The sequence below is a fragment of the Bubalus kerabau genome, chromosome 1, assembly GCF_029407905.1.
Source record: "Bubalus kerabau isolate K-KA32 ecotype Philippines breed swamp buffalo chromosome 1, PCC_UOA_SB_1v2, whole genome shotgun sequence".
Classification (NCBI taxonomy): domain Eukaryota; kingdom Metazoa; phylum Chordata; class Mammalia; order Artiodactyla; family Bovidae; genus Bubalus; species Bubalus kerabau.
Genome location: NC_073624.1, coordinates 176,010,106 through 176,035,018, shown reverse-complemented (window position 1 = coordinate 176,035,018; position 24,913 = coordinate 176,010,106). Strand labels below are relative to the sequence as shown.

The window sequence follows — 24,913 nt, the reverse complement described above, 5'->3', positions numbered from 1 at the left end:
AGCTGGCTTTTTTCTGTGGCCTCTGCTCAAACACTTAGAATTTTTTTTTCTTTTCCCTTCAGCATGCAGGACCTTAGGTCCTCGACTAGGGATTGAACCCATGCTCCCTGCATAGGCAGCGTGGACTGCAAGGAACTCTCTCAAACACTTAGGATTTAACCAGAGATGTTTGACCTGGTTTTCTACGCCTGCCCGAGGCCAGTCTGCCTTTGTGACATCACACGTGGACCTTCATGCTAGGAAAACAACAGGTAAGTGAAAAAAAAAAAAAAAAAGGATTCTTGCGTTTTGTATTAAAATATTTTATATTAATCATTCAAACTTAATTTTTATACAATGAATGCATACATCACCGGGGTGTCTGTCTGAGAGGGGAGTCAGGGAGGCGTCAGGTGGGTGTGCCCAGGTGTGAGCAGTGGGTGAGGGTAAGGAGACAGGCGCTTCCTCTGCTCGCCCTGTGCTTTGCCTGCCGGTTCCAGGAGGGAGGCGGGCGTGTCACAGCGAACAGGTGGATCCTTGGCCTCTCCTCGGGCCTCGCTCTGCTAGGATGAACCATGTCTCCCCTTCCCGGGTGAGGCATCCAGCACCCGGGGCTCTCTGACCAGCAAGTCTTTGACGTAACAGTGGCTGTGACTTGGGGACCGCCAAGAGCGAGTGTGTGTATACGTAGGGATTTCCACGTCCTCTCCTGCCTCATGCCCGACCCGTGGCCGTCCTGCCTCCGGGCACTTGCGTGCGGGGCCACGCCTAGGCAGCAGGCATGTCGGCCTTGCTGAGCGCGATGGCCAGCTCCAGGTCTTCCTGCTCCTGCCGCCGCAGCCGTGCCAGCCTCTCCTGCTCCGCCTTCTCGCTCTCCCGCTTGGCCCATGCCAGCTGCTGCTCCTCATTGCCAAACTGCAAAGGAAAAACGGAGGGTGGGTTACACAGTCCCCGAAAAGGTGCCTGCCTGCCAGCTGGCTGGGGCAGAGAGGATGTGGAGGTCTCCCGTGGGGGGATCGGTGGGGTGTGGGGAAACGCCAGGCTGGGATGCGTTGAGGGGAGGTGCCTGGTGTGCGGGGGTGAAAACCAGGAAAAGCCAGAAGCCCCCTCTTGGTTGGGGATGCAGAGGGGACGCATGTGCCCCAGTCCTGACCCCCAGCCTGGAAGGCAGTCACATGCACTGAGACACGGAGGGCTGAGTCTGACCTTAACCGCCACCTCCACCTCGGAGAGAAACCAGATGCCCCATCCCTGCTGGGAGCTGAAGCAGGCGGAGGCCAGGCATCAGATTAGGGACATTGAGAGACTTCTGGGGACCCTCCCCCCGGCCCGGAGGAGGCTTCACGGGGGGTGAGGGGGTGAGACGGAGAAGCTCTGCTGGCCCTCCTGTCGGGGGACGGCACAGGCATCTGGAAGGAGCTGGGGAGTGGAGTCAGCTGAATCCCAAGGAGATGGGACGCCGAACCCGTGAGCCTGGACCTCCATGACAGCCTGTGATGCCTGGGCGAGAGGTGCTGGGGCTGGAGACCTCATGCTCAAATAGATCTCCGAGTCTCCAACGTGTACACGGGCCTTGAGGCCAAACGAGACGGCAGGTCCAGAGATGCGGCAGCTCTGCCTCAGCCACGGTCCCAGGGGCTCTGGGAGATGCTAAGAGCCACTTTGTTCTTGAACGTTCACAGGAGCCCTCGGCAATCACGCTGTCTTTTGGTCCAGGAGTTTTTCATTCTTGGTGGTGGTGGTGGAGGGGGGGCGGGGGTCCTTTTCCAAAAGGTGCAACTTTTTTTAAAAAAAATTTAAAACAAGGGAAGAAACTGTTTTGATCCCAAGATGGTGGTTTAGTCGCTAAGTCATGTCTGACTCTTGCGACCCCATGGACAGTAGCCCGCCAGGCTCAGAAAGTCCATGGGATTCTCCAGGCAAGAATACTGGAGTGGGCTGCCATTTCCTTCTCCTGAGACAGGTGATTTCAAACCATTCGAGCGATGGACTTTCAGCTCTATGCACAGGAAAGCAAAGCCAGACGTCACACGCTCCTCCCCTGGTGGGAGTCCCCGGCCCCTGAGGCCCCCCGGTCACTGTGCCCGTCTCCAGGTGGGGTTCCTCCAGCACCGCTGACCGCCAGCAGAGCTGCAGCTCGCTCGGGCCCCTAGCCTGCCTGCGTCGGCATCTCTCCTCTGTGCGGAGAAGTCAGCTGAACCCCAGGGATCTGGGACAGCGAACCTATGTGCCCCAGAAAGGAGCTAAGATTTTCCCAAGGACACTCCTGGGACAAGCAAGTGGGGCAATCAGAAACTGGCAGTTTGTCCATGTTTCATGACCTGACCGCCAGTCTGGGGGTGACGGGGCCAGGCAGTGGGGGCTGGGCCGGGGAGGGCTGGCTTCGGGGAGACTGGTTTGGAGCCAGAGGAGGGGGAGGAGATGGGACAGCCCAGAAGGCCTCCCTCCACCTGTCTAGGGAGTTAGGCAGGGGCAGGCGAGGGTCAACAAGAAGAGGAGCCGCCCTCCGGGCACAAAGGTCAAGTTCTGATTTCTTACAGAAATGGCCCAGAAAAACCCAGCTTGGACTTCTGAAAGCCAGTCCCCGCCCCTCGTATTTCCACCACTGGCCACAGATAACTGCCCTCCCCTCCCCCACCTCGTACTCTTTGGGGAATTTTCCAACACCTCTTCAGGAGAAAAACAAGGAAAGAACAACAAATGCTGATGGGAATGACTCCACGGTGCCGCTGACAGCGGTGGGAGGCGACAGGCAGCTGGGTGGACAGGGGACCTCGCCCTCGCCAGCCCGGAGGAGCAGGCAGGTGGGGGGGGCCGACGAGAAACAGGCCCACACCTCAGTGGGGCCTGCTCAGCCCGGGAACCTCCCACTCCAGGAGTCTGTGAGTTCAAAGCAAACATGCTGACGGGAACGTTCTAGATGCCTTTGGGGAGGACTCGTCGGAGGCGAGCTTAGGCTCCAGGGTGGAGACTCACAGCGGGCACGCGGTCGGAGGCAGGCTGAAGGCAGGGGCTTCTCTGTGGCTCCCTCCGTGTCTTGAATCAGCGGAGCACCCCCTCCCTGGCCCTGGCGGCGGGCCCACGCCCAGGCCACGCTCTGGTCCTCTGATCTGGATACGTCAGGTGCATCACGCGACGGCCCGGATCTGGAACACCAGCGTGTGCAGGGGCTGCTCGGCGAATGGCCGGCTCCAGTTTCTACTTCTCTCATGACGGCGAGGGACCGAGGCGACCCGGCAGGTCGTGAGCACTCTGCCCCCTTGAGACACCTCACGGGCCCGACAGACTCTGGGTGGTTTGATTTTGGCAGCCTCTCCATGGAAATCTGAGGTTCAGAGCCCTCTGCACGTGAAGTAACAGCATCCTTCCTCCACGGGGATGGACGTGTGCGCCCTGTCTGCTGTCACCACGCGTGGGGACACTTCTCGCCGATTCCCGTTAGCTCGCTTATCCTGCTGTTGAAAACGCATCCAACTCATCTGACGAGGCAAAGCGCAACTTATCCCATCCGGTATTTGCTCTTAATGCACACTTCCAAAAGAAAGCGCTGTTTGGCCCACCTAGAAATACGACTTCCTAATAAAACACATTTGCCTGAGACAAAAAAGGCTCGTTTTAAAAGAAACGCCAGAGAGGTTTCCTGTGAGCTGCTACAAGCACAAGAAACCCATTGATGGAAACTCGGGGTCTGTAAATCAGAGGGTTCCAGAGTGGCAGCGCTGGGGCGCCCAGGGGGCGGGCAGCGGGACCGGGTACATGCGTGACGCTGGCTTCCCTGACGGCCAACGCGGACCACGCTGCTTCTGCATGGGTTGACAACGTGTCCTGACCACACGCTTAGAACGTCTGATCTGAGAGTCACGCTGCCAGGCTGCTGAGCAGTCAGAGACCACTCTGCGTCTCCCCCGGGAAGCTGAAACACACACACTCGAGGAACCAACTTTGGCCTTCTTTCAGTTGGCACCTATCTCTCAGGTCCAGTGAACAAAGAAAACATCGGGCAATGGACCAAATCCCTAGACACCACGAACATGAAAGACACTCCGAGCCCCCAGAGGTGGAACAGTTCTGTATGACTGAGGGGACAACACAAATCAGCTAGATGTCCTGCCTTCCCCTACTTCCTGTCCCATCACAAGGGGCTGAACCCCCCAGTCAGCTGATTTTCCCCGGGAAGACTGGGGCGCCCGAAGTGGGAAAGGCGATTTTAAACGTAAGACAGCAGGGCTGCAGACTGAGTGCAAGTCCATCAGTCGTGTCCAACTCTTTGCAACCCCATGGACTGTAGCCCACCAGGCTCCTGTGTCCATGGGATTCTCCAGACAAGAATACTAGAGTGGGTTGCCATGCCCTCCTCCAGGGGATCTTCCCAACCCAGGGATGAAACCCAGGTCTCCTGTATTGCACCTGAGAACTGGCGGAACCCAATTCCTTGCCTGGAACTAAGGGTGACTCAACCCCATGGGTGTTTTAAAATAGGAAGTTAACAACTGTGCTTGAAATGACCAGAAATGGTGAACTAAAAGATAACTTGAAATCTTGGGGGGTTAAAAAGAAAAAAAAAGTGTTCCAAAAACCAGCCATTGGGTGGCAGGAGGGGGACTGTAAGAAATAAAACTGTGCATTTCAGAGACAGAACAATCATTTCTTCAAACTGCTGTTCAAACCCACTTACCCTTCCCCCCTAAACACAGTACCCAAGTCACACATGAATAGCTCAATTTTTTTCCATCAGTGTTTCATTTTTTTTTTTTCTAACCAAAAAATAAAAGCGGTGCTATTCAAGAAACTGTAGATAAAGCGGGTTTTGTTTCTGGCTTTTATTTAACAATGTCACCGTTTGCATATATCCAGTGTGCACTAGCTGTCAACAAAACCGGGCCAACTGCAGTTGTAAAATATCTACAGGTTGCCAAGAGCCAGGAACGTGTCAGCATCTTGGGCGATGTCAATAAGCCACAGCCTAGCTGTGCATGAGCTGGATCTGACATGAATCAGGCATGCCCTGGGCACTGGAACGGCGGTGCTCACTTTAAGACAGACATTCTAGGAGCTGAAGCATCTATAAACAATACATCTCACACCTAACGAGGAAACAAGGTTCTTTGTCAAACCAAGTGAAGAAAGCATTTTCAAAAAAATATTAGGTGCGCAACGGACAGGGAAACCGTTTCTGGGAAGACAACATCTGAAGCTCTCTGAGAACAAGATCTTTGGGTCCTCATGAAGGTGCAGAAAGCACACTAACATGAAAGCCTTTAACAGCCTGGAATCTTTTTTTCAAACTGAGACACGGAGCCAGGCTTTCAAAATCCCCGGGTTAGCTTCTGAAAAGGCATTTCACTCTGCTGAACGGCTTTCTGAGTTTTGGTTTTGTTTTTTTTTTCTCCCTGCACAAGGAAGGGGCTTCAGAGCAGCTTTCTCGTTTGCATTTCGGTTTTCTCCAAAGCTGATAAAAAGTGTTTTTAAAACAAATCAAACTGCTTTCCCTTGGTGTGATCTGCCTGAACCTTGCTGCCCTAAACTGGGACCATGAGAACTCTCGCACAGAGACTTTTTTAGGACAGCAGCACCCAGATTAACTTTAGCGATCTTGTTTTCGTACTTCAGAAGTGTTTGACGTGGTGGCTTCCCCACCCCCCACCCCCCGAAAAAAAAAAAAACTGAACGAACACAAAAGCCTCTGGGCGACAGAACTACTACAGAGAGTCTACCCTGAAACATAAAGAAACGGGCATTCTGGGCCATCCTGCTGGAAGGAAAATGCATCCTCATCACAGAGTATCCAAACCAGTGCTCTTTTTCTTTTATTGAGAAACCGTTTTTTTTCTTACAGCAAGAAACAGTACAGAATAAATAACACGGGTGATGGTGTGAGGTTCCGGGAGACTTGGGCCAGGAGGAGCTTTGCCATTTCAAAGAGACAAATAATAATAATAATAATAATGATAACCCCAAGGAAGCTGCAAGCGGAGCAGGGGGGAGGAGGGGATGGCACGGAAGGCAGAGAACTCAACTTACAGAGGTGAAGTCTGCAAAGCCCAAAGAGGAGGCTTTAGAAGGTTTAGCTGAAGAGGAGGGAGCAAATGGATCTTTTCCACTAAACGGGTCCCCAAACCCCTTTTTATTTTGGAACGGGTCACTGCTGTCGGCCCCAAGTGGCTGGAATGGATCAGGGGGTTCGGTAAAGTCTGCAGAACCAGGCTGGTTTACGGGTGTACTTTTACCTGGAAAATTTAGGAGAAAAAAAAAAAAAAAGAAGAAATACAAGTTACTGACCAGGGACAGAACAAGAGTCCTGACTGAGGAGCCGGGTGCTAGCTCCCTGGGAAACTCTATCCTTCACTTGGAAAGAGCTGGAATATGGCTCGTGGGACGGACTCCGGGAGGAATTGGCATGGGTCTCCGCTTTCCTCTTCCTTTATCCCGGAGGCTTAATGGTTTTGTGGGAGGTCTCAGAAAACCAATTCAGATGACCCTTCTCTCCCCACCCACCACAGCTAAAATTTACATCATCTTTAGAAAGCTCACATGCAGGCGTGTTTCAAAGTGATTCATTTAAGCAGGGCAACACACTCACGATCACACTGAGTTTTTACAAAGTCATGGTCGAGCAGAAAAAGATGACTGTAAGAGCCCAATTAAAAAAAAAAAAAGGGGGTGGAGGATTACTTGCAACTAAACAGAAAGGATGGGGAATTAGTTTCATGACGTGATGTAGAGTTAGCCATGTTAGTGGTGAAGGTCTGTATGTAGCTCACCAGACAAACCCACTCGGCCATCCTGGGTTTAAATTCATCCTGGGTTGAAATTCATTTCCGGCTCCTGCGTCTGTCCCTTTGACTCCAAGGGGCAGGCTTTGGGCTTTTGTGGGCTCTTGCCAAGAGGGTGGCTCTGGGAGACCCAGGTCCCAGCAAGGCAGACCTCCACGAGGACACGGGAGACAGGTGTTTAGAATTGGTGGGAAATGAGGCTGCGAGGCTACGCTTGGGGGGTGTGGCCCAAGGACAAGGGGCTTCTCCCAGCGAGTCCTGCCAACACGTCAGAACCATCCACGAGCAACCAGACCCCTCTCCAGGCCTGCTTGGCAAGGGGGACCCATGGGATGAGTCTTCAGGATCTGCTGGGTTTGGAGGCCAGGTTCCTGCCTGACGCCATTCATTTGCCCAACAGCTGCCTGGGGTAACTAAGGTACCCTGGGGTGAGACGGTCAATTCGGCAGCTCTGTGTCCAAGCCTAGGCTAGGGCATACTTAACATGATTCTGATCTGTTAACTGAGTTGCCCATGTTTTGCTCTTGCAATTTTAAAACTAATGTGCGAGAAGAAGCCAAAAGCCGAGGGCCATGTTCCATACAGAACCCTGGACATCGGCTGCATGTCCAGAAGCAGGCCCTGACCGAGTCACGCCTGACCTGTCTGCAGCGCCTGAGCCCAGGGCACCTGCCTTCCCACCCTGCTGGCCTCTGCCACGCCACCTGCCCACACGTCCATCTCCAGGCCCAGCTCCAAAACCACGCTCTCTGACGCTGCTTCCTAAGGCCACATTTCTGAGGGTCCCCAGGGGTCCCTAAGGACTTCTGCCTCTGTCCCCTTGAGTTCTGAGACCCAGACCAGGCACAGGGCCTCACGCCCAGCTGGCCTGCTTCTGTCTGGGAAGTGGGCATGAAGGGTCAGGGGTCAGAGCCCGTGACTGATGCCCTACTGCGGGCGCAAGCTGGGCTCGGCACACGTGGGGCCTGTGACCACTTGACCTCAGGCCCCTCTGGATACACGAGTCTTTTTACTTGTCACTTGACATAGCAGCTGGGTGGCCCTAAGGTACAAAGGCCACCCCGACTCCATCAGTTTCACTCCGAACCTCGAGTCACCGGAGACGTGGTTCTGCCCCCAGGAGAGCCCACAGAGAAGAGATGGGGGCGGAGCCCACCAGAAGCAGCGGTGAAAATCCCCACGCCCCCTCCCACCTGAGCTGGGACCTCTGGGTGGGCGGGTGATGCCAGCAGTGTGGCTGGGACACAGAGGCCCCGAGCCACCCCCGCACCCGAGAGCTGCTGCTGGTTTCTGTCTGTGTGTTTAAGGAAACGCTGAGAGTCTTGACTTCCCGAGGCTCGCACAGGGCTCTTGAGACACAGGCCACTCTGTACCCAGCTCTCCGTCACCACCCGAGGCTGGATCAGAGGACTGTGCCCTTGCCCGTGGCCTCATGGGGCCCCCGTGCTGACCTCTGGCCTTCCCAGGTTCTTACTGTCACAAACAGCACAGCCTCGCCCACGTGTGCCTATTTATAGAGACGTTCCCTGGTGGCTCAGATGGTAAAGAAACTGCCTACGAGGCAGGGGACCCGGGTTCGATCCCTGGATTGGGAAGATCCCCTGGAGAAGGAAATGGCAACCCACTCCAGTACTCTTGCCTGGAGAATCCCATGGACAGAGGAGCCTGGCGGGCTACAGTCCATGGGGCTGCAAAGAGTTGGACACGACTGAGCGACTCACACTTTCACACACTTTCTGGAGGTGGGGCTGTGGGTCAGGAGGCGTGCCCGCTGCAGCCTGACCTTCCGAGTACCTGCTCCAGGCTCTGACAGGAGACACCCTGACCTAGAAGGGCGGGGACGGGGAAGGCTGCAGACTTGGGGAGGCTCTATGAGGTTCCCGGTGATCACAAGTCAGGTCACAATCAACCATGAGGTTCAGTGGGCCAGGCGAACGTCTCTCTGCCAAAACCCCTGGGTGGGCCCCACCTGCTGGGGCAGGGACACTTCCCCAGAAGGATGGGCCAAGTCCACTGCGCAAGACAGTAGGAATTAGGGCCCCTCTTCCCCAGGGCAACTGGCTTCTTCAAGTGAAGTCCTGGGGGCTGTGCCCACACCCCACCTTCCATACAGGTCGAGACTTCTGGTCCCTCCTCTTCTATGTGGGACAGAGCCGCAGACTTCGGGCTGCTCCCCCTCCAGCACCAAACGCTCCTCCCTGACCTGTCCTCCTAGCTGCTGGCTTTGCTCTCCTTCCCAGACCTCAGCCCTGTGGACTTCAGACAACAGGGAGACCCGATCTGGGTGCCGGGCTGAAGAGCCACCTCCCCCAAGCCCATCTTCCACAGCAGCCTACTCCCTGGTCCAAGGGATGAGCTGACGGGTGAGCGCGGGCCCCCTGGGCTGGCACCGCAGGCAGAGGAGAGCCCCTCTTCGGAGGTGAGCAGGCAGCACGGGCGGGAGGGATCAGGTAAGCCCTGCCCTGCAGCTCGTCAACTCCAGGCTGTACAGCCGGGAGCCGTGAATGAACGGGAAGCCGGGCAGATCACGGGGGCACCCTGGGCAAGGAGGAGGGTGGGCATGAGCCCCGGGAGCCTGGGTCCCCACAGTGGCACCACCACCCGAGGCAAGTGGTCCTCGCCTCTCCTGGGTCCCTGGGAACCAGCCCTGTGACAGCCACTGGGCAGCTCACTCTCTCAGCTTTCAGTCCCGTGGACCCCCTGCACTCAGCGAGGTGGCCTTTTAACTCAGAGTTGTGCCGACCCTGCTGAGCTCTCCCCAGCTCTCTGGGAGCACCCACCCCAGCCTCGGCCATCCTTCCCCGGCCCAGTGCAGTGCCCTGCGCTCACTGCTGTAGGCCGGAGCGCCCCTCCCCGCGGGGGTGCCGCACATTCAGAGGCCGCCCTCCCCACTTCTGGCGCAGACACAGCTGCAGCCCCTGTCCTGCTCTGTCATTAGGTCACTCGTCGTGTATTTTCTCTCTTGCCCAAGAGAACACGAGCTCCAGAAGGCAGAGCGCTTGGCTGCCCACAGCTGTGTCCCCCCTCCCCAGACGGCTCTGCTGAACAGAGCTTTCTAACGTGCAAGCTCCACTGTGACGAACTAAGAAAGCCCACACAAAACCCTTCCCCACCTTGTCCCCTGATACCCCTCCAGGGGCCCGAGCCATACCTCGCTCCCCAGGGCCCCAGCCCAGGGCTTCTCTCCAGACAGTCCCTCTGCCTTAAGTGCCTGGGCCCACCATCTCCCCAGGCCTGTGTTCAGCCCTCCTGGCCCAGCCCTCGGAGACAGTGAGCCGTGGACCCCTGGAAGATGGGGAGGAACATGGCAACCACCCTCCTCAGCCTCAGCTTCCTTATCCATGAGATGGGGTTGTGATGGGATGAACTGGTCCCCCACCCCCAATTCATTATGCTCAGGTCCTCTCCCCCGGTACCTCAGGATGTGGCTGTCTTGGGACAAGGGATCTTTGCAGAGGTAATTAAGTTAGAATGAGGTCCTCTGAATGGGCCCTAATCCAGGAGAACTGGTGACCTCGGGAGAAAAGAGGAGAGCAGGACGCGCACATGCACAGAGGGGAGACCGCGGGAAGGCACGGGGGTGGACGCCGTCTACAAGCCAACCAGAGCAGCCTCAGGAGAAGCCAAACCGGACTCCACCTCAATCTCAGACTTCCAGCCTCCACAGCTGTGAGACGCTCCGTCTCGGCTGTCTCTGCTGCCCAGTCTGCAGTATGTGGTACGGCGGCCCTAGGATACTCGGGCGGGGTAAAGGAGTGTCCGCTCTCCACTGCCGCCAGAGCTGGGGTCAGCCTGTGAGGGGGCTGTCTGCTTTTGTAAATCACGTTTTATCAGTCTGCCAATGCCAGGCTGGCGTGGCTCCAATACCCAGAGGGCAGGACAGTTCGGCAGTCCCCCATGAGCTCCACAAGGAGACTGAGAACCCCGCCTGCAGAGCTGCTCAGATGCCCCCCGTGCGGGGTGGTGGGTGGGCATGTGCAGCCCCTGGGCAGGGGTGGCCTCCCCTGAGCTTCCGGGTTCCCTGCACTGGCCCCCACCTGTCGGGCTTCCTCAAACCCTCCATGCGGCCTCCCCCTGGCGCAGTGCAGCAGCGCCACAGCCCAGGCATGCCGCCCGAGAGAAGAGCCCCCTGCAGCGTACACCCAGACGCAGACCCTGCCTTGCTTTCCAAACCCCAAGGGGTGGCGTCACCAAAGGCTGATTGTGAATAGACAGGATCCTGAGCGAACCCTGTGCCGGGGGCCCCTGGGACACCGGCAGCCTTCTCTAGGCCCCAAGGAACGAGGCCTCACCTGCCAACCAACCCGATGCATGTGCCTCTGCTGGGGCGCCCAGGGGTATGGCATCCTGAGGCATGGGCACACTGACCTCAGTGGGCACAGTCCCTGCAGCCTGGCCACCGTGGTTTCCCTCCCACAGGTACCTCCACCAGGCAGACCTCCCCGTGCCGTCCAGCACGGCAAACATCTGAGCACGCATAATGGGGTCGGCTGACCCCAGCCAGGCCCTGAGAGTGACCCCAACAGTGCAGATGTTCAAATACACCATCAACCACTTCTGTGCCTTGTTTTTTTTTTTCAATTAAGAAGAGCTTCCTCTCTTGGTCTGGGGGATTTTTTTTTTTCAATCACTTTGGGGGCAGAGGTTGGGGGGTGGGGGGCAGTTAAGAATCCAGCCGGCAAGAACGTCAAGCTGAGGTTTCTAACAGGCACAGAGATGATCGATCGGGGAGATCTTGAAAGGAGGGACTCACACCCAAGAACGAACAGCCCGGGGCCTGGTTTTTGCTTGGCTGCCGAAACCGTTGTTATTTAGAAATCATGACTGTGTTAATATGAAACCAGGGCACATCAACTGCTCCTGTTTTGGAGTGGTGGTGGTGGGGGAAACGGTTTTTTCTCGGTTATCTTTTTTGTGCTCGGGCATAGAGGCTGAGTTATCGGACCTCACACGTGCAAAACTGGTGGCCTCCCGGCTTTGGCCTGACACGACGCTCACGAGCAGAGACGCCGTTTACAAAAGACGCCGTTGCCCTGGCTGCCCTTGGTCCACAACACTTCCCACTCTGCGCCCCCGTTTATTTTTAGCGGCTGTACTTTTCATACATTCTGGGGCTGGTTCCTGCTTTTATGTAACCACTTCTGCTAAGTCCTTAATTGTTTTTTTCTGAAGTGGTGCTCATATTAAACGTGACAGGGTAACCCAATCTGCCTCCATGCCCCTGGGCAGACCTGCCGCCCGTTTTACGCCTTTCTGTGGCTCCAGGCACTGAGAGTAAAGGAAAGAGGCTTGTCTGGGGCGTGTTTCAGAGAAGAGAGCACAAATCTTTTTTTTTTTTTGTCTTAAATTTTGGTATAAAACTAATAACCAGGATGACACCTGGCCTGTCATTCCTCGACATCTGCCCAGGGCAGGGAGGCCTGAGTGGACGGGAGGATGTGACTGCAGACAATCAGATAAAGACCCTTCCCCAGCCCGGGGCTGGAAGCTGCCGAGCCCCCTGGTGACTCCCTGGCACTCAGAGGAGGCTTCATTACCAGGGTGGGGAACCAAGGTTGAAGACAGGACAGAACAAGGCTGATTTGAAACCGCAGCAGTTTCAGCAACTACCCTAGCGGTGCACCGAAACCGCACTCAGGACGGCCTTGAGCAAAAACAACATGAACCTATGGCTTACCACGGCGTGTGCTGTAAAAACCCTGCTGGCCGGCCCCACCCTGGGAGCAGTGTCGTTAATTCTCCTGCTTCTGAACTTTCTGAGACCAAGAGGGGCCCCAGCACCCAGGATCGGGGACTGGCAGGCCGGGGGCGTTGGAGGGCGTGAAGCCCTGCGCCGACCTCTCCCTCCTGGCTTCTCCGGGAAGGTCTCCGCCCGGAGAGTCGGCAGGGAGGGGAGAAAACGGTGGAATACAATCTCCCCCACGACTCACAAACGTAAATACTGAAGGCAGGCAGGCTCTTCTGCTTGCAAATTTTTACCTCGAAAGAGAGTTTAACAGGTTTGGATGACTTGCGGGAGGGTCTCAATAAATCAGATGAGCAGAACATAATCAAAAACAGACGTGAGCCAGAGTGTGTGTTTCATCCCGACCAGATAGTGGCTGGGCTCTGTTTATAAGGTTCAGGGCTGCAGTTGGAAAGTGCAGCTCTGTAGATGAGAGATAAATACAAAAACAACCAAACACAAAAATAAAAAACAAAGGTCTGTGGTCAAGACAGCTGCCCCACCTGAGCTATTACTCTCCACAACACAGGACGTTCCCAAGCTGCCATTTGTGGCAACACGGGACACACACAACTGTCACTCGTCCCACACAACACGGGATACCCACAACTGTCACTCGTCCCACACAACACGGGACACCCACAACTGTCACTCGTCCCACACAGCACGGGACACACACACAACTGTCACTCGTCCCACACAACACTGGACACACACACAACTGTCACTCATCCCACACAGCACAGGACACACACAACTGTCACTCGTCCCACACAGCACAGGACACACACAACTGTCACTCATCCCACACAGCACAGGACACACACAACTGTCACTCGTCCCACACAGCACAGGACACACACAACTGTCACTCGTCCCACACAACAAGGGACACACACACAACTGTCACTCCTCCCACACGGGACACACACCACTGTCACTCGCCCCACACAACACAGGACACACCCACAACTGTCACTCATCCCACACAACACAGGACACACCCACAACTGTCACTCATCCCACACAACACGGGACACCCACAACTGCCTCTCGTCCTACACAACACGACACCCACACAACCGCCAGACTTCTGAAAGTCGTACTACGGGAGAGCTATGGCTGCGGAGGTGCCCTCCTTGTCACCTTGGCTGCTCCCTTCCTGCCCCCTGAACCCAGCAAAGAAGCTGAACTGGGGGAAGAGAGAAAGAGGCTGTCCAGAGCTTCACCTTTCACACCCATCATCACTCGGAAACTTTTTATTTGCTGAAAAAGGTTGCTTTTCACCAAGGCACAAGAGAAACACCCGGCCCCCTCTGGTGGGATGAGGTGACCTAACTTCTTGGGCCACGACCCACAGGGCCACGCAAGCGGCGTGCCAGCCAGGAGCCCTGCAGACTCCAGCCCACTCACTCTGGCTCAAGCACACGCGAGGAGAAGGCAAACCCCACAGATCAAAGCCGTGCCAAGCAGCACAGCCCCGGCAAGATAAAATCTGAGGTCCCCACCATCACAACGTTGAGATTTTCCACTAAAAATATTTACTGAATTTTAAGACAAATTTGCTGAATGCATTGAAGGGAGCAGGATGAGGTTTGGTTCTGAACTGTTGAGAAAAGCTGAACAAATATTTACTATCATCCACCAGGCACCCCCACGCCTGATGAGCTTGTCTCACCCTCTGCAAGGTGCCAGGGGTGGTCAGAGGTAGCGAGCCCAGGGGGTGTGGGGTCACTGCCCGGTCAGAGGGAGAAGGTGAGAAGGGGAAAGTGTCACCATACTTCTGGGGTCCTCAAAGGACAGATTCCTTTAGGACTGAAAAACACTTTTTAAGAGGTTTCCACAGAGGACTCCAAAGACATTCGTAAGAAACCTGGCGGGGGCTGCTTTGGTTCTGTGGCAAACACGGGGAGGGGGGTACGTGACTTATCAATGAGTTTACAAACCATAAATCAGCCTTCACAACAAATATAATACAGCCTGGCAGGTCTCACAATTTGTTTTTTTTTAAATTATATTTGTTTTTTGATTTGCGCCTGCAACACTCTGCTGAGTCAGCTGTGTGCTGGCCTTACATGTCCCCTTGAGGGGCCTTTTGGGGTGCCTGGGGGGGACAGGGAGATGCTAGCTACAGCCAGGTGGGGGGAGCCCTGGGGCCGCAGTGGCCCAGCCTTGGTTCCTCCCTACCGAGCGGCGCCCGTGCAGCCAGGACGCCACCTCGGCACGGGCAGGGAGGCGCCATGCCCACATTTAACAAAGTCCCCAGGGTGCCGTGCGGCAGGTCTGGAGAGGTGAGAAAGCACTCGTGTGTGCTGGAGTCAGGGGCGGGGGGCAGAGCCCACTGGGAGCCTTCTCAGCATGGGGGCAGCGAGAAGGGAGAGAGAGCCTGGAGTGGGGGGCCCGCCCGCCCCCACGCTCCTGAGGGCTGGTCCCCAGCACCCACTCACACACACACATGCTGCTTCTCAGCTGACAGTGGCGGCAGGAGCGGGGTTGACTCAGTGCTTTGAATGCGAGGAGTGAAGAGCTGGGGGGTCACATTCACCCCATCAGAAAAGCCAGCACCTCATGGGGAACGTCTCCCTGGGCACCCCCACCTTGCTGTAGGTGGAACCAAGGGGCTGGGGGAGGTACACAGGGCCTCTGCCGTGGGCGAGGGGGGTGCCAGGGCCAAGGTGGTAGCTGCTGTCTGTTCACACCTACACACAGACGCCAGACTGGGGAGTCCAGGCTCTTGCACCCCACCTCAAGACCTTGCTATAAGCCCCCCCAGACCCTGGCAGGCTGAGCCCCGACTCCTCTGCTCCAGGCCCCCCAAGTCTGGGCGCTTGCACCCCACTACACAACAGGTGACAAGAGTGTCATTCAACTCCCACTCGATCCACCACGCGATTCTGGGTGCAGGAGGGTGGGCGTGGGCTAAGGTAGGCAAACGCTTCTATTTTCAAACTCGGGCCGACTTTGCAAAACAGAAATTCACCCCAGAGAACAATTCGTCTCCAGGCGTTTCACACCTTAAGAAGCTGAGAGGAAAGTGACTTTTTCCCTGGCCAGCAGCCGGCTCACGAGCACTGTGGTCAGGGGCCCTGCCCAGTCCCGGCATGGGCGCTCCTGATAGGCGGCGGGGCAGGGCAGCCCACGGGAAAAGGAGGGCTCCACCAGGCTGGGTGCCTGAGGTTCCCTGCAGCTCCCCGACCCTGGAGCACCCCAACCCTGGCTGGCTGGCAACTGCCGCATTTTTCCACATTCGAGCTGGCGGTGAACTGCATTTGTCCTGTTCTAGAACTATCACATGTACCCACTGAATTATCTCTCTGAAATCATCGTGGGAACGGAATTCAAGTAGTTAAGTTCAAGGCCGAGGTGCTAACCGCTACGGCTCAACTGGAGAAGCCATTTTCAGAGTGGATCCTGCGCGATAAACAAGGGGTTGGGATCCACAGGGGCACTGCTTAACTGCCCTGGTTTCACGCCACCCTGCCTGGCCTCTCAGAGCCGGGCACACACCCCAGCTGGCGCCACAGAGGGGCCCGAGGCTTCCTCTGCAGCCGGCTCCTGGGTGGCAGCTCCCGGGACAGCCAAGCTGACCACCAGGCGGATGGGCCGGCCCCGAGGGTGGGCGGACACCAGAAAGGCGCCAGAAGAAAGATGCCGCGTTCTGTGACCCTGTTCTGTTACCGCGTGGGGTCAGTCACAGATGTGGGAGGGGACTCGGGTTCCAGGGGAGAAATGATGATTTATTCATCTTTTTCAGAATCACTTGAATCAAACAGGACCCTAGTTATTAAATAGCATCCCGTTGTCTGGTGTGGGTTGGAAGGATACTGAGCAGGGGGAGGGGGCAGAAAGACACCACCGGAGTGTGCGTGGCTTTATTCTGCAGGTGAAAAGGTCATTAGCTGTAATAATAATTAAACCGGGGAGAGGTTAAAGGTGACTGGCTGGTTAGCGGTGAAGGCACGCTAGCTGGTGTCACCCAGGCGCTGCAGGAACCGCAATGTGGGGCTGCGCTTACAGGAAGTGGCAAGGGTGGGGCCCGGGGCACAGGATCCCGCTATCTGTCGCCGCAGGCGCGAGGGCCCAATCACTGACACCCACACAGCCATTTCCTGCACTTGAAAAAAAAAATCTGTTTCTCCCTTTGCAAATCAACAACTTTTACCTAGAAACTCTTCGGCGGTGAGTTCTGACTGATCTCGATCTCCGGTCCGTTGCAGAGAGCACACCGCTGTTTACCTGGGGGAGGTGTACCAGCGCTAATTCTAACTGACAGGTTTCGGCGGCTGCCAGAGCGGTCTGTTTTGCATCTGCCTAGAAGAAACCAAGTCTCTACCCAAACAGACACCTGCTTGTTACTGCATACCTTGATAGACCTTTCTAGAAAACACCTCTGGGCTCAGAGAACTCAGTGCCAACTCCAGAGCGCCATGCACTGCCCCAGAGGGTGATTCTCAAAGGTTCTCGAGCAAAGCTTTCTGGCCTGGGTCAGAGCAGATGGCTGGCCCGAGGGCTGCTCCAGTCACGTGCCTCGGATGCCAGAACTCTTTCCCAGAGAACCCTGGTGAGGCTCCCGGCTGGCGGGATCCCCATCGTGACTACACAGGCTGACGCTGTGTGTTGATCTCATGTCAACTAATCTTTCATCAAACTTAAAGATGCAACCAAAACCCAGCTCCCACAGGCTGTGAACACTGCAGCCTCTGGGGCATAAGGCTGGCACCCCCAAAGCCAGGAGTTAACTCAGACCCAAACATCCACCTGGTCCCACACGAGCGACGACAGCTGAGCTTTGCCAGAGAGGACCCTGGAGCCCTCTTTGAAGTGCAACTACCCACGCTATTTTTATTCGGCTGCAAAGATTTCTGCTAAACTGCCAACTCATGGGGGAAAAGGATCCCTTGAGAACTCCCTGTACGCATATGACAGCCTCGGGCCCAGCCTGTCTTTCCCCGGGGAAGGAGGGCCCTGAGTCCTGGTCCCTGTACCCCAGGGCTGGGTTGGTGGGTACACACCACACTCGTCACGATGCTCATCAGCTGTGCAAGGCACTTACCAGAGAGGCCACACGCTAGGCCACAGGTGCGCCCGAGTTCAGGTGGGGAAACAGGATCGGCAAGGTTAAGACACTTGCCCAGAGCCCCTCCGGGAAACGGAAGCAGCCAGAACGTGCAACCAGTCTGATCAAGCATCCTCTTGGGATGCTAGCAGGACAGGGGACCCAGATGCCAGAGGGAGGCAGCATCAGACTCGCCCCTCCTGGCCTCACACGTCGGAGCTGACTCCAGACACAAAGACCTGGTAGGGTTCCAGAAGCTCTGGGTCCCCTCCAGGCGAGCCTCGAGTGGGCGTATGCTCAATCAGATCCATTTCCCATACAGAGTGGTGAAGGTGAGCCTGCTCCTTCCTCATGGTTTCTGGAGTGTGGGTAAGAAGCTGTGTACGTAAGAAAAGCCACAGTCACCCGGCTGGCTGGACTGTTTGCTCACCTACCTCCATGAAGGAAGGGGTCACGGCTCCGCCGCCAAGGCCACCCGGCCTTGGGAGCAGGGGACCCGCCTCAGCCCTTCCCTGCTCACCCTCCCCGGACCAACACCCCCGACACGTCAGGTGGCCCTTGAGCATGACAACGCGGCACATTCACGCGCTGGCCACGTGACCCCTCCAAGCATGAAAGGGCTGGATCAGCAAGAAGTGCAGAAAAGCATGTTCCATGATGCCCTCACTCGCCAACTGCTGGACTCTGATTCCTCACAAAGACAACCACCACCACCCGTGGACATCCCCTTGGCTGCTTCCCATCTCAGGAGCCAAGAGAGAGAGAGCTGAGCCTGAACACTTCTGTAACAAACATTCCAAGCGGGATTTTCTGACTCTCATCTGCTGACCTGTCTTCCTAATAAGCAGACAACGGCCAGGTGGCTCCAATTGAAGAGGCCTTGCTCCCTGTGACGTAGACGGGGGAGAAGAGGGCCGTGCACACGGCCGGGCTCCAATCCCCCAATTGGGGAAGGAGCCTGGAGAGGACAAGTCCATGCCCGCCACCAACACCCACCCTGCTCAATGACACCTGCTGGGTCGGGCGGCCCTCGCAGGGCGTCGACGCAGCCGGCAGTCTCCGGTTGTTACAGGTTAGTGTGGAATCACAGCAGAAGCACCGCTGGAAGTGCTCTCACAGCACCCGCCACACAGCGTGTACCTACCACCCAGCAACGTGTACAGCGCGGGGGTTTCCTGTTCAGCCACTGCTTCTAGGTAAGAGAATCAGACGAAAGATGTTTAGGCCTCATGCGGGCACAGTGTGGCCGCTCACAGGTGCAAACTGCACACAGGCTGACTGCTGTCCAGAGCACCCAAAGCTCATGGCGTGGTTCCCAATACAGCTTGGGGGTGTGGGGGAGTGGGAGGCCTGGGAGGGGGTGGGGGTCACCGGGTGTAGGGCTGGCCCCGCTGCCCACCCTTGCTGCGTGACCTCGGGCGCCCACGTGAACCTCTCTCACTTCCCTCTCCAGTTCTGCTAAGACAGCATCATGGTGCCTGTCCGGTCTTGCGGGTCTTGCCAGAATCTGGTGGGCTTATAGTCATGACCTTGCACCCTGAGGGTCATGATGTGAGGAGGATACTTGGGGGACCTGGCACCTTGCCAGCTGTGGCTCAGCAAGGGTGCAGCAGGCCAAAGCCACGACAAGCAGAGGTGGCCTGAGACCCCCGGGTTACACGCCCAGACTTCCCCCGACATGGATAGGGCTCTGAAAAGCCTGAGCCCTGGAGCCAGCCCCCAGGAGCTGAGCTGCGGCTCCAGCGGGCTCTGCTTTCCAAGTCCATGGCACAGTGAGAGCAGAAGCCGCAGTGGGTGGGGAGACTCACTGAGGGAGACACAAGGGGAGGTGCCAGCCGAGGGCGACTTCAAAGGCACCCTCGCGATGGTTCAGGGAAGGGGAGGAGGCTGAGATGAATGTTTCCAAGAAACCCTGAGAACAAAGCTTGGTGCCTGCCGCAGCCAGCGAAGGGAGCAGCTCCTCCACGAGGCCCAACAGATGCCGAGCTGCCGGGCGTGTGTGTGCGTGTGTGCATGTATATTCACGTGTGCAGTGTGTGCACAGGCGCATGCAGGCACTGTGTGAGAGCGTGTGCATGCACACGTACAGTGTGTGACCAAGTGCACAGGTTTGCTATGGCTCCCGTCTTTCTGATAGAGAAGGCCCAACGCCACTGCATCAGGAGACCAGCCAGTGTCCCCCGAGGGTCACAGCCTCTAAGGTGTAAGCGGCCTCTCGCAGATGCAGGGAATTCCTTCACAGTTCTTGCTTCCCCCTCAACTCCCCACCCCGTTTCAGGGTAAATGCCTTTGAAGCATGGTTTATAGAAAATCTGTCATAAATTCACCCCGCCCACGGGGGGTGCTTTCTCTCGTGTCCCATCCACAAGAAGGCCAAACTGGGCACTGCGGGCGGAGGGCCTGTCCTCCTGAGACAAGGCCCTGCCAGCAGGTGACAGGAGCGGGGAGGGTGCATTTTTAAACGGCTTCCCCTCTGTGCGGTTCTAGTGACGGGTGTAGGAAGGCTGGCCATCCTTGAACTCATGACCCCCTGTACCTAGTGACCTCAGGGTGTGGGCAGAGGCCCTGGGGGCTGACTGCGGGGGCAGGGCGCACTCAGGTGGGAAGGAGAGTGTCACCTTCCAACAGAAAGGACCAGGAGAGGAGGCCGTGAGCAGAAGGCACGACCGCAGGAAGGCACAGTTCTTCTATGAGCTACAGTCTAGGGATAGCACAGGAGATTCTGCTGGGGGACCAGAGCAGACCATGAAGGGGGAACAGACTAATGATTGGGAAACCACAGTGAATCCTTCTGCCACTGGGAGCAACAGCTTCCTGCTTTTAAGTCTCATAACCTGGCCTGTTGAACTATCGCCATCACTCAAGAGAGGTACCCCGTATGAGCTAACCATCCTCAGCACCCTCAGAGGGCTCAATCCTGTGAGAAGCCAGCAACATCCCATAACCAGGAGAAGGAAGGGCTGCAGGAAGCCCCCTGTTCAGAGCTATCTGCCTAGATGCTGGGGCAGGAGCAGAGGGCAAGGGAGCCCCAAGCCATGTGGCTCCTCTCATGTTAAACATGACCAAGGAAGAGCCCCACCCCTCCCCAAGTCCTGAACCAATGTGGAGGCGCAGGATGGATGAAGTGGCTTCAGCCACTGCTTCCGCCGCCCCCAGCCCTGGGCCCTTCCTGAGCCAACCTGGGAAAGAGCTCGGTAGGGGTGGGGAGGACGGAGGGGCCATGACTACATGCTGAGCCAGGGGCCACGCAGCAGCTCTGCCAACCGCCAGGAGGGTTCTTAGCCCCCGGCCTCTGAAGACCACTCTGGAGCCCCACACAGAGCCCAGAGCCCAGGGGCCCACAGGACGAGGCGAGGACAGGAGGGACCGGAGGCGCTTCCAGGCACATGGGGTGTGCAGAGCCATGTGACGGGCAGAGGGGAGCCCCTCTGGCTCCGAACACGGACCCTCTGGGCTGGTGAGCAGAGGGGCCCGCCGTCCCCCACCGCCCAGCGATGGTGGGCAGGCAGCTTCGAGAGAAGGAAGCGTACTGACCGCTCGGCGGTTTAGGCCGCGGAGGAGCAGGTTTCTTCGGAGGCACAGCGGGAGTGTCCTGTTTACTTTTAAAGGGGTCATCTGAGAATCCTGCCCCTCCAAAGGAGGAGGTGAAAGGCCCAGAAGTTGGGGGCTGCAAGAGAGGACACGAAAAGAGAGGCAGAAACAATCATTAACATGGAGGCAGGGACGCCCACTGAGCCCTCCACGCTGTGCGGCACTGCCCCCGCTCGGCCCGAGGGCTGCTCGCCAGCCCCCTGCTTTCCTCCACCCTCAACAGACGGCGTCCTCTCGCCCACGAGGGGCAGCTGGCAGACACAAGGAGCAAGCGGGAACACCCAGCGCCTTGATGGTCTGATGTCATGCGGCGCGGCGTGGGGGTGGGGAGCTGTTCCCTGCCACCCGCCTGGGGGTATCGGGGCTTCCTGCTCACACTTCAGAGACGTGCCCCACCCCTCTCCCTTCGGTCAGCATCAGGCACTCGGTCAGAGCGGCACCAGACCCTCTCTGTGCCGCTGAGCTGCCCCCCCAGGGACTCAAGCGGGAGCCCACCCCACCCACACTGGCACAGCCACCGCCGCCTCTCATGGGCTCTTGTCGCCTCTGGCCTGGACCCTCCACGGGCTTCCTCCAGCCCTAGTCTCACCCACGCCCCGCTCCCCCCAGACATCTACCATCTCACACCCAAATCGGAGCACGTCACACCAGCCACAGAGAGACGCCTGGAGGGATGGATGGGCAGGAAGGCAGGCGGGAAGGTAAACACGGCAGGCGGGCAGGGAGGCAGGAAGACGGGCAGGCAGGAGCGCGGCCAGGCCCTGAAGCTTAAAGGCAACTCCCTGTACTCCTCAAGGCACACTGGGCCTTCCTCATAGCCCCCCAACCCCCTCACTGCGCAATGCTTTGGCCTCACCCCTGCAGTGGACCCTCTCTTGGCAATTCTCTGATGCCTGGAGCCCCGGGTGCCCCATCCCTAGGCCTCCATACACACAGGGTCCCTGATTGGGGGCGCTCGGCCCTTCCCATCCACCGAGCCCGTGTTCCTTCTCAGAGACGGGCTGGAGCTCACTGCCGCCCCCAGACCCCTCCCTGCCACACCTTCCTGGACCGGCTCAGATGTCCTAGGGGGAGCTGCCGGGACACAGCTTATCACGCAGGGGTCGGGCAGCCAGGACCCTCCTGTCTTAACTGAGTGGCCTGAAAGGCAAGAGGCACCGATAGGGCGCCCACCTGCCCGCGGCGGGCAAGGACTCGTCTATATGGGCTCCCTCTCCTGAAACCCCAGCACAGCGCTCGGCACGACAAACCTCCACTGACGGACAGATGAGCGCAGAGGACCAGTGGCGCCCCGAAGGGAGCTCGCTCGCTCTATGGGTGGGGGATCGTGTTCACTCACACAGAAAAGAACTAGGGAAAAGTAGAGAGGCGATTCAGAGCTGTTGGACACAAAGGGAAGTAGTGGACACTGGAGTGAAAGCGCTGATATGATCCTCAAAAGAGCAAAGGAGAGGAGATGCACGGGGGGCAGGGGAGACTACACACAGTGGGCATGCAGCGGGCGCGAGGAGGGGCGCTTGCAATGCTCTCCCCAGTGCGGGGGGAGGGGCCGGTCGAGGGACAGGAGAGCCCACTTTGGGGACTTCCCTAGGCACCTGGTTCCCACGCGTGGATGGAGCAGTGGGGAGAAGGGCGGGCATCAGTCACGGGGTTGTGGTCACGGGGACACGGATGCGGCCACCCCTGTCCCTCGTACCTAGTCCCAGATACTTGTTTCAGGTGGGAGAGAAGCGGCTGGTCCACAGAGATAAGGAGGGGGCCCGGAGACGGCGGCAGCACCCTCAGCCAGGACCGCTGGGCACCCCAGTTCCTCCCCCAGAACCTCAGAAGGCCCCAGGGTAGGAGACGTCCAGTCTGTGCTGGTCTCAGCACATCGTCCCACCAGCCTGGGGACAGCGTCCTCTGGCCACCCCTTCCATCTCACAGGCAGGGAAGCTAAGGAACTGGGAGGAGACATGGCCTGCTGACAGCGCAGCACCTCAGGGTGGGACCTGGAGGCCCCGCTCCCGGCTCCGTGCCTCTGTTTCCTCTTCTGTGAAATGACCATCATGACTGGCCCGCGCTCGCAGGGCTGCGCGAGAAGTCAAAAGGGAATGCATAAGCGGCTCCACCCGGCGCCCGAACCACATCAGCAGAGACAGCGCAAGCAGCATCATGCCAAGGATGTGGACGTGACTAGGATTCCCCTGGATGCCCGCAAGACTCTGCAAATGCCCGCTGGCCACCAACACTGTGTTTCTGCTGCTTCCTGTCATCCACAGAGCCCTTCCCAGACTGAGCGAGCTGGAGAGCCAAGGTGCGGCGTGCATCTGCAGCTCAGCTCTGAAGTGAGTGGGTTAGGGCCTGCTGTTCGGGAAAGAAGACGGAGCAGCCGCTGAGGAGATGAGAGCGCGCGGCTGCTTCTGCTTTTGCTGTTCCCAGGACACGCCCCGGGTTGACAGCTCTCTCCACGCTTGCCACAACCTGAGACGAGCAGGCGAGAACCAAAATCAATTTCTTGGCAAACAGGGGGCGTGACCAGCTCCCAAGGCCCCTGCATGGACCCGTTCTTGTCCCGGGAGCTGGGTATGCGCCAGCTCTGGGGAAGGGGTGCAGAGGGACACCTGGGAGCCTCTGGGTGCAGACCCCCTACCCCCGCCCCCAGAGCTGCATGGCGCATGGTGAGGCCCTCATCCACCCGGCCTGTGCACCACACCTGAGGGCGAGCTGCACTGAGCCTCCTGGCTGGCTGGGCACACCGTGGGCCAAGCCGACCCTCCGCACCCCCATCTGTCTAAACCCACTGCGTGGCTGGTGGACCTGCTCCAGGGAGAAAGAGTTCGTCCACAGCAGGGAGTTTTATCACTTCTGACACCAAAAAGCCTGCGTCATTTCCGAATCCTGACTTTCATGACTTGAAGTTTCCCAAGAAGCCTCCTCTGGGACCTGACTGGTTCCTACTCAGGCTGCAGCTTCAGGGAAAGTTGCTATTTTTAGAAGGGTTTCAGTAAAGCCGGTAGGGGCTCTCTGGCTGGGCTATAGTGAAGTGTGCTCCAAAAACAGAAAAAAAAAAAAAAAGGAAAACGCACAGACAAAAAAGCTACTATATAAGACACAGCTCTAAAAGGTTTACAGTTTAAAAAACTGACTTAAAACAAATGACTCTCAACTTAAAAAAAAAAGCCCTAAATAGAAATGCATGCTTGAAAAACAACTGAAAATGAGCTGACAAAGGGCAGTCAAGTATTTCATAGCTGGCTTTTTTAAAAAAAATCCTAGGGTAGGAGGGGTGAAATAATTAAGTTGGAGTCTTGTTTTTATTCTCAGATGCTTTCTGAGATCTATTTCGGGGAAAGTGTTCTTAACGCAAGGTAATATTGCCTAGAAAAACCGCCTCAGGTACAAGGGGACCTCAACTAAGGGTGCAAGCCGGGAGAAACTCCCAGAGGAGTCCAGGGAATCGGACTGCTGGCTGGCACTCTCTCCTCCAGCACTGCCGGGCAGAGGGGACACACTCCAGCTTTGGGTGAAGTTAAGGAAGGGCACCAGCCTGCACGGCCTCCCCACCCCACTCAGGTGGAGAAGAGACAGCGATGTTCAAAACACACACACACACACACACACCCCCAAGCAGTTAAAAAAAACACCTTCTTGCCACTTTACTTTCATTTCCTTCGGCATTTTATTTATACACACAATGTTGTTCTTGAAAAACAGAAAGGGAACCAAAAGGGAAAAACAGAGACCTATAAGGTTAGGGCGCTGAACTGAGCTGGGCAAGCGGCATGAGATCAGGAGCTGATGGGATCG

General features: G+C 57.1%; 1 protein-coding gene across 6 annotated transcripts in view; it reads right to left on the bottom strand.

Annotated features, from left to right (window-relative positions):
• Positions 1–278: 278 nt before the first annotated feature.
• Positions 279–24,913, bottom strand: part of EPS15L1 (epidermal growth factor receptor pathway substrate 15 like 1) — a 106,627-nt gene continuing 81,992 nt past the window's right edge. Inside the window, exons 22-25 of one of the 6 annotated variants that reach the window (XM_055542016.1) lie at positions 21,068–21,200; positions 18,678–18,725; positions 6,001–6,206; positions 279–894 (exon numbers count right to left, since the gene is read on the bottom strand). In XM_055542016.1, coding sequence (XP_055397991.1) covers positions 748–894; positions 6,001–6,206; positions 18,678–18,725; positions 21,068–21,200 — 534 coding nt within the window. In that variant the 3' untranslated portion in view covers positions 279–747. Of the gene's footprint in view, positions 895–6,000; positions 6,207–18,677; positions 18,726–21,067; positions 21,201–24,913 lie in introns of those variants that run through there. The other 5 variants (XM_055542026.1, XM_055542035.1, XM_055542050.1 and 2 more) reach the window with 5 other exon arrangements.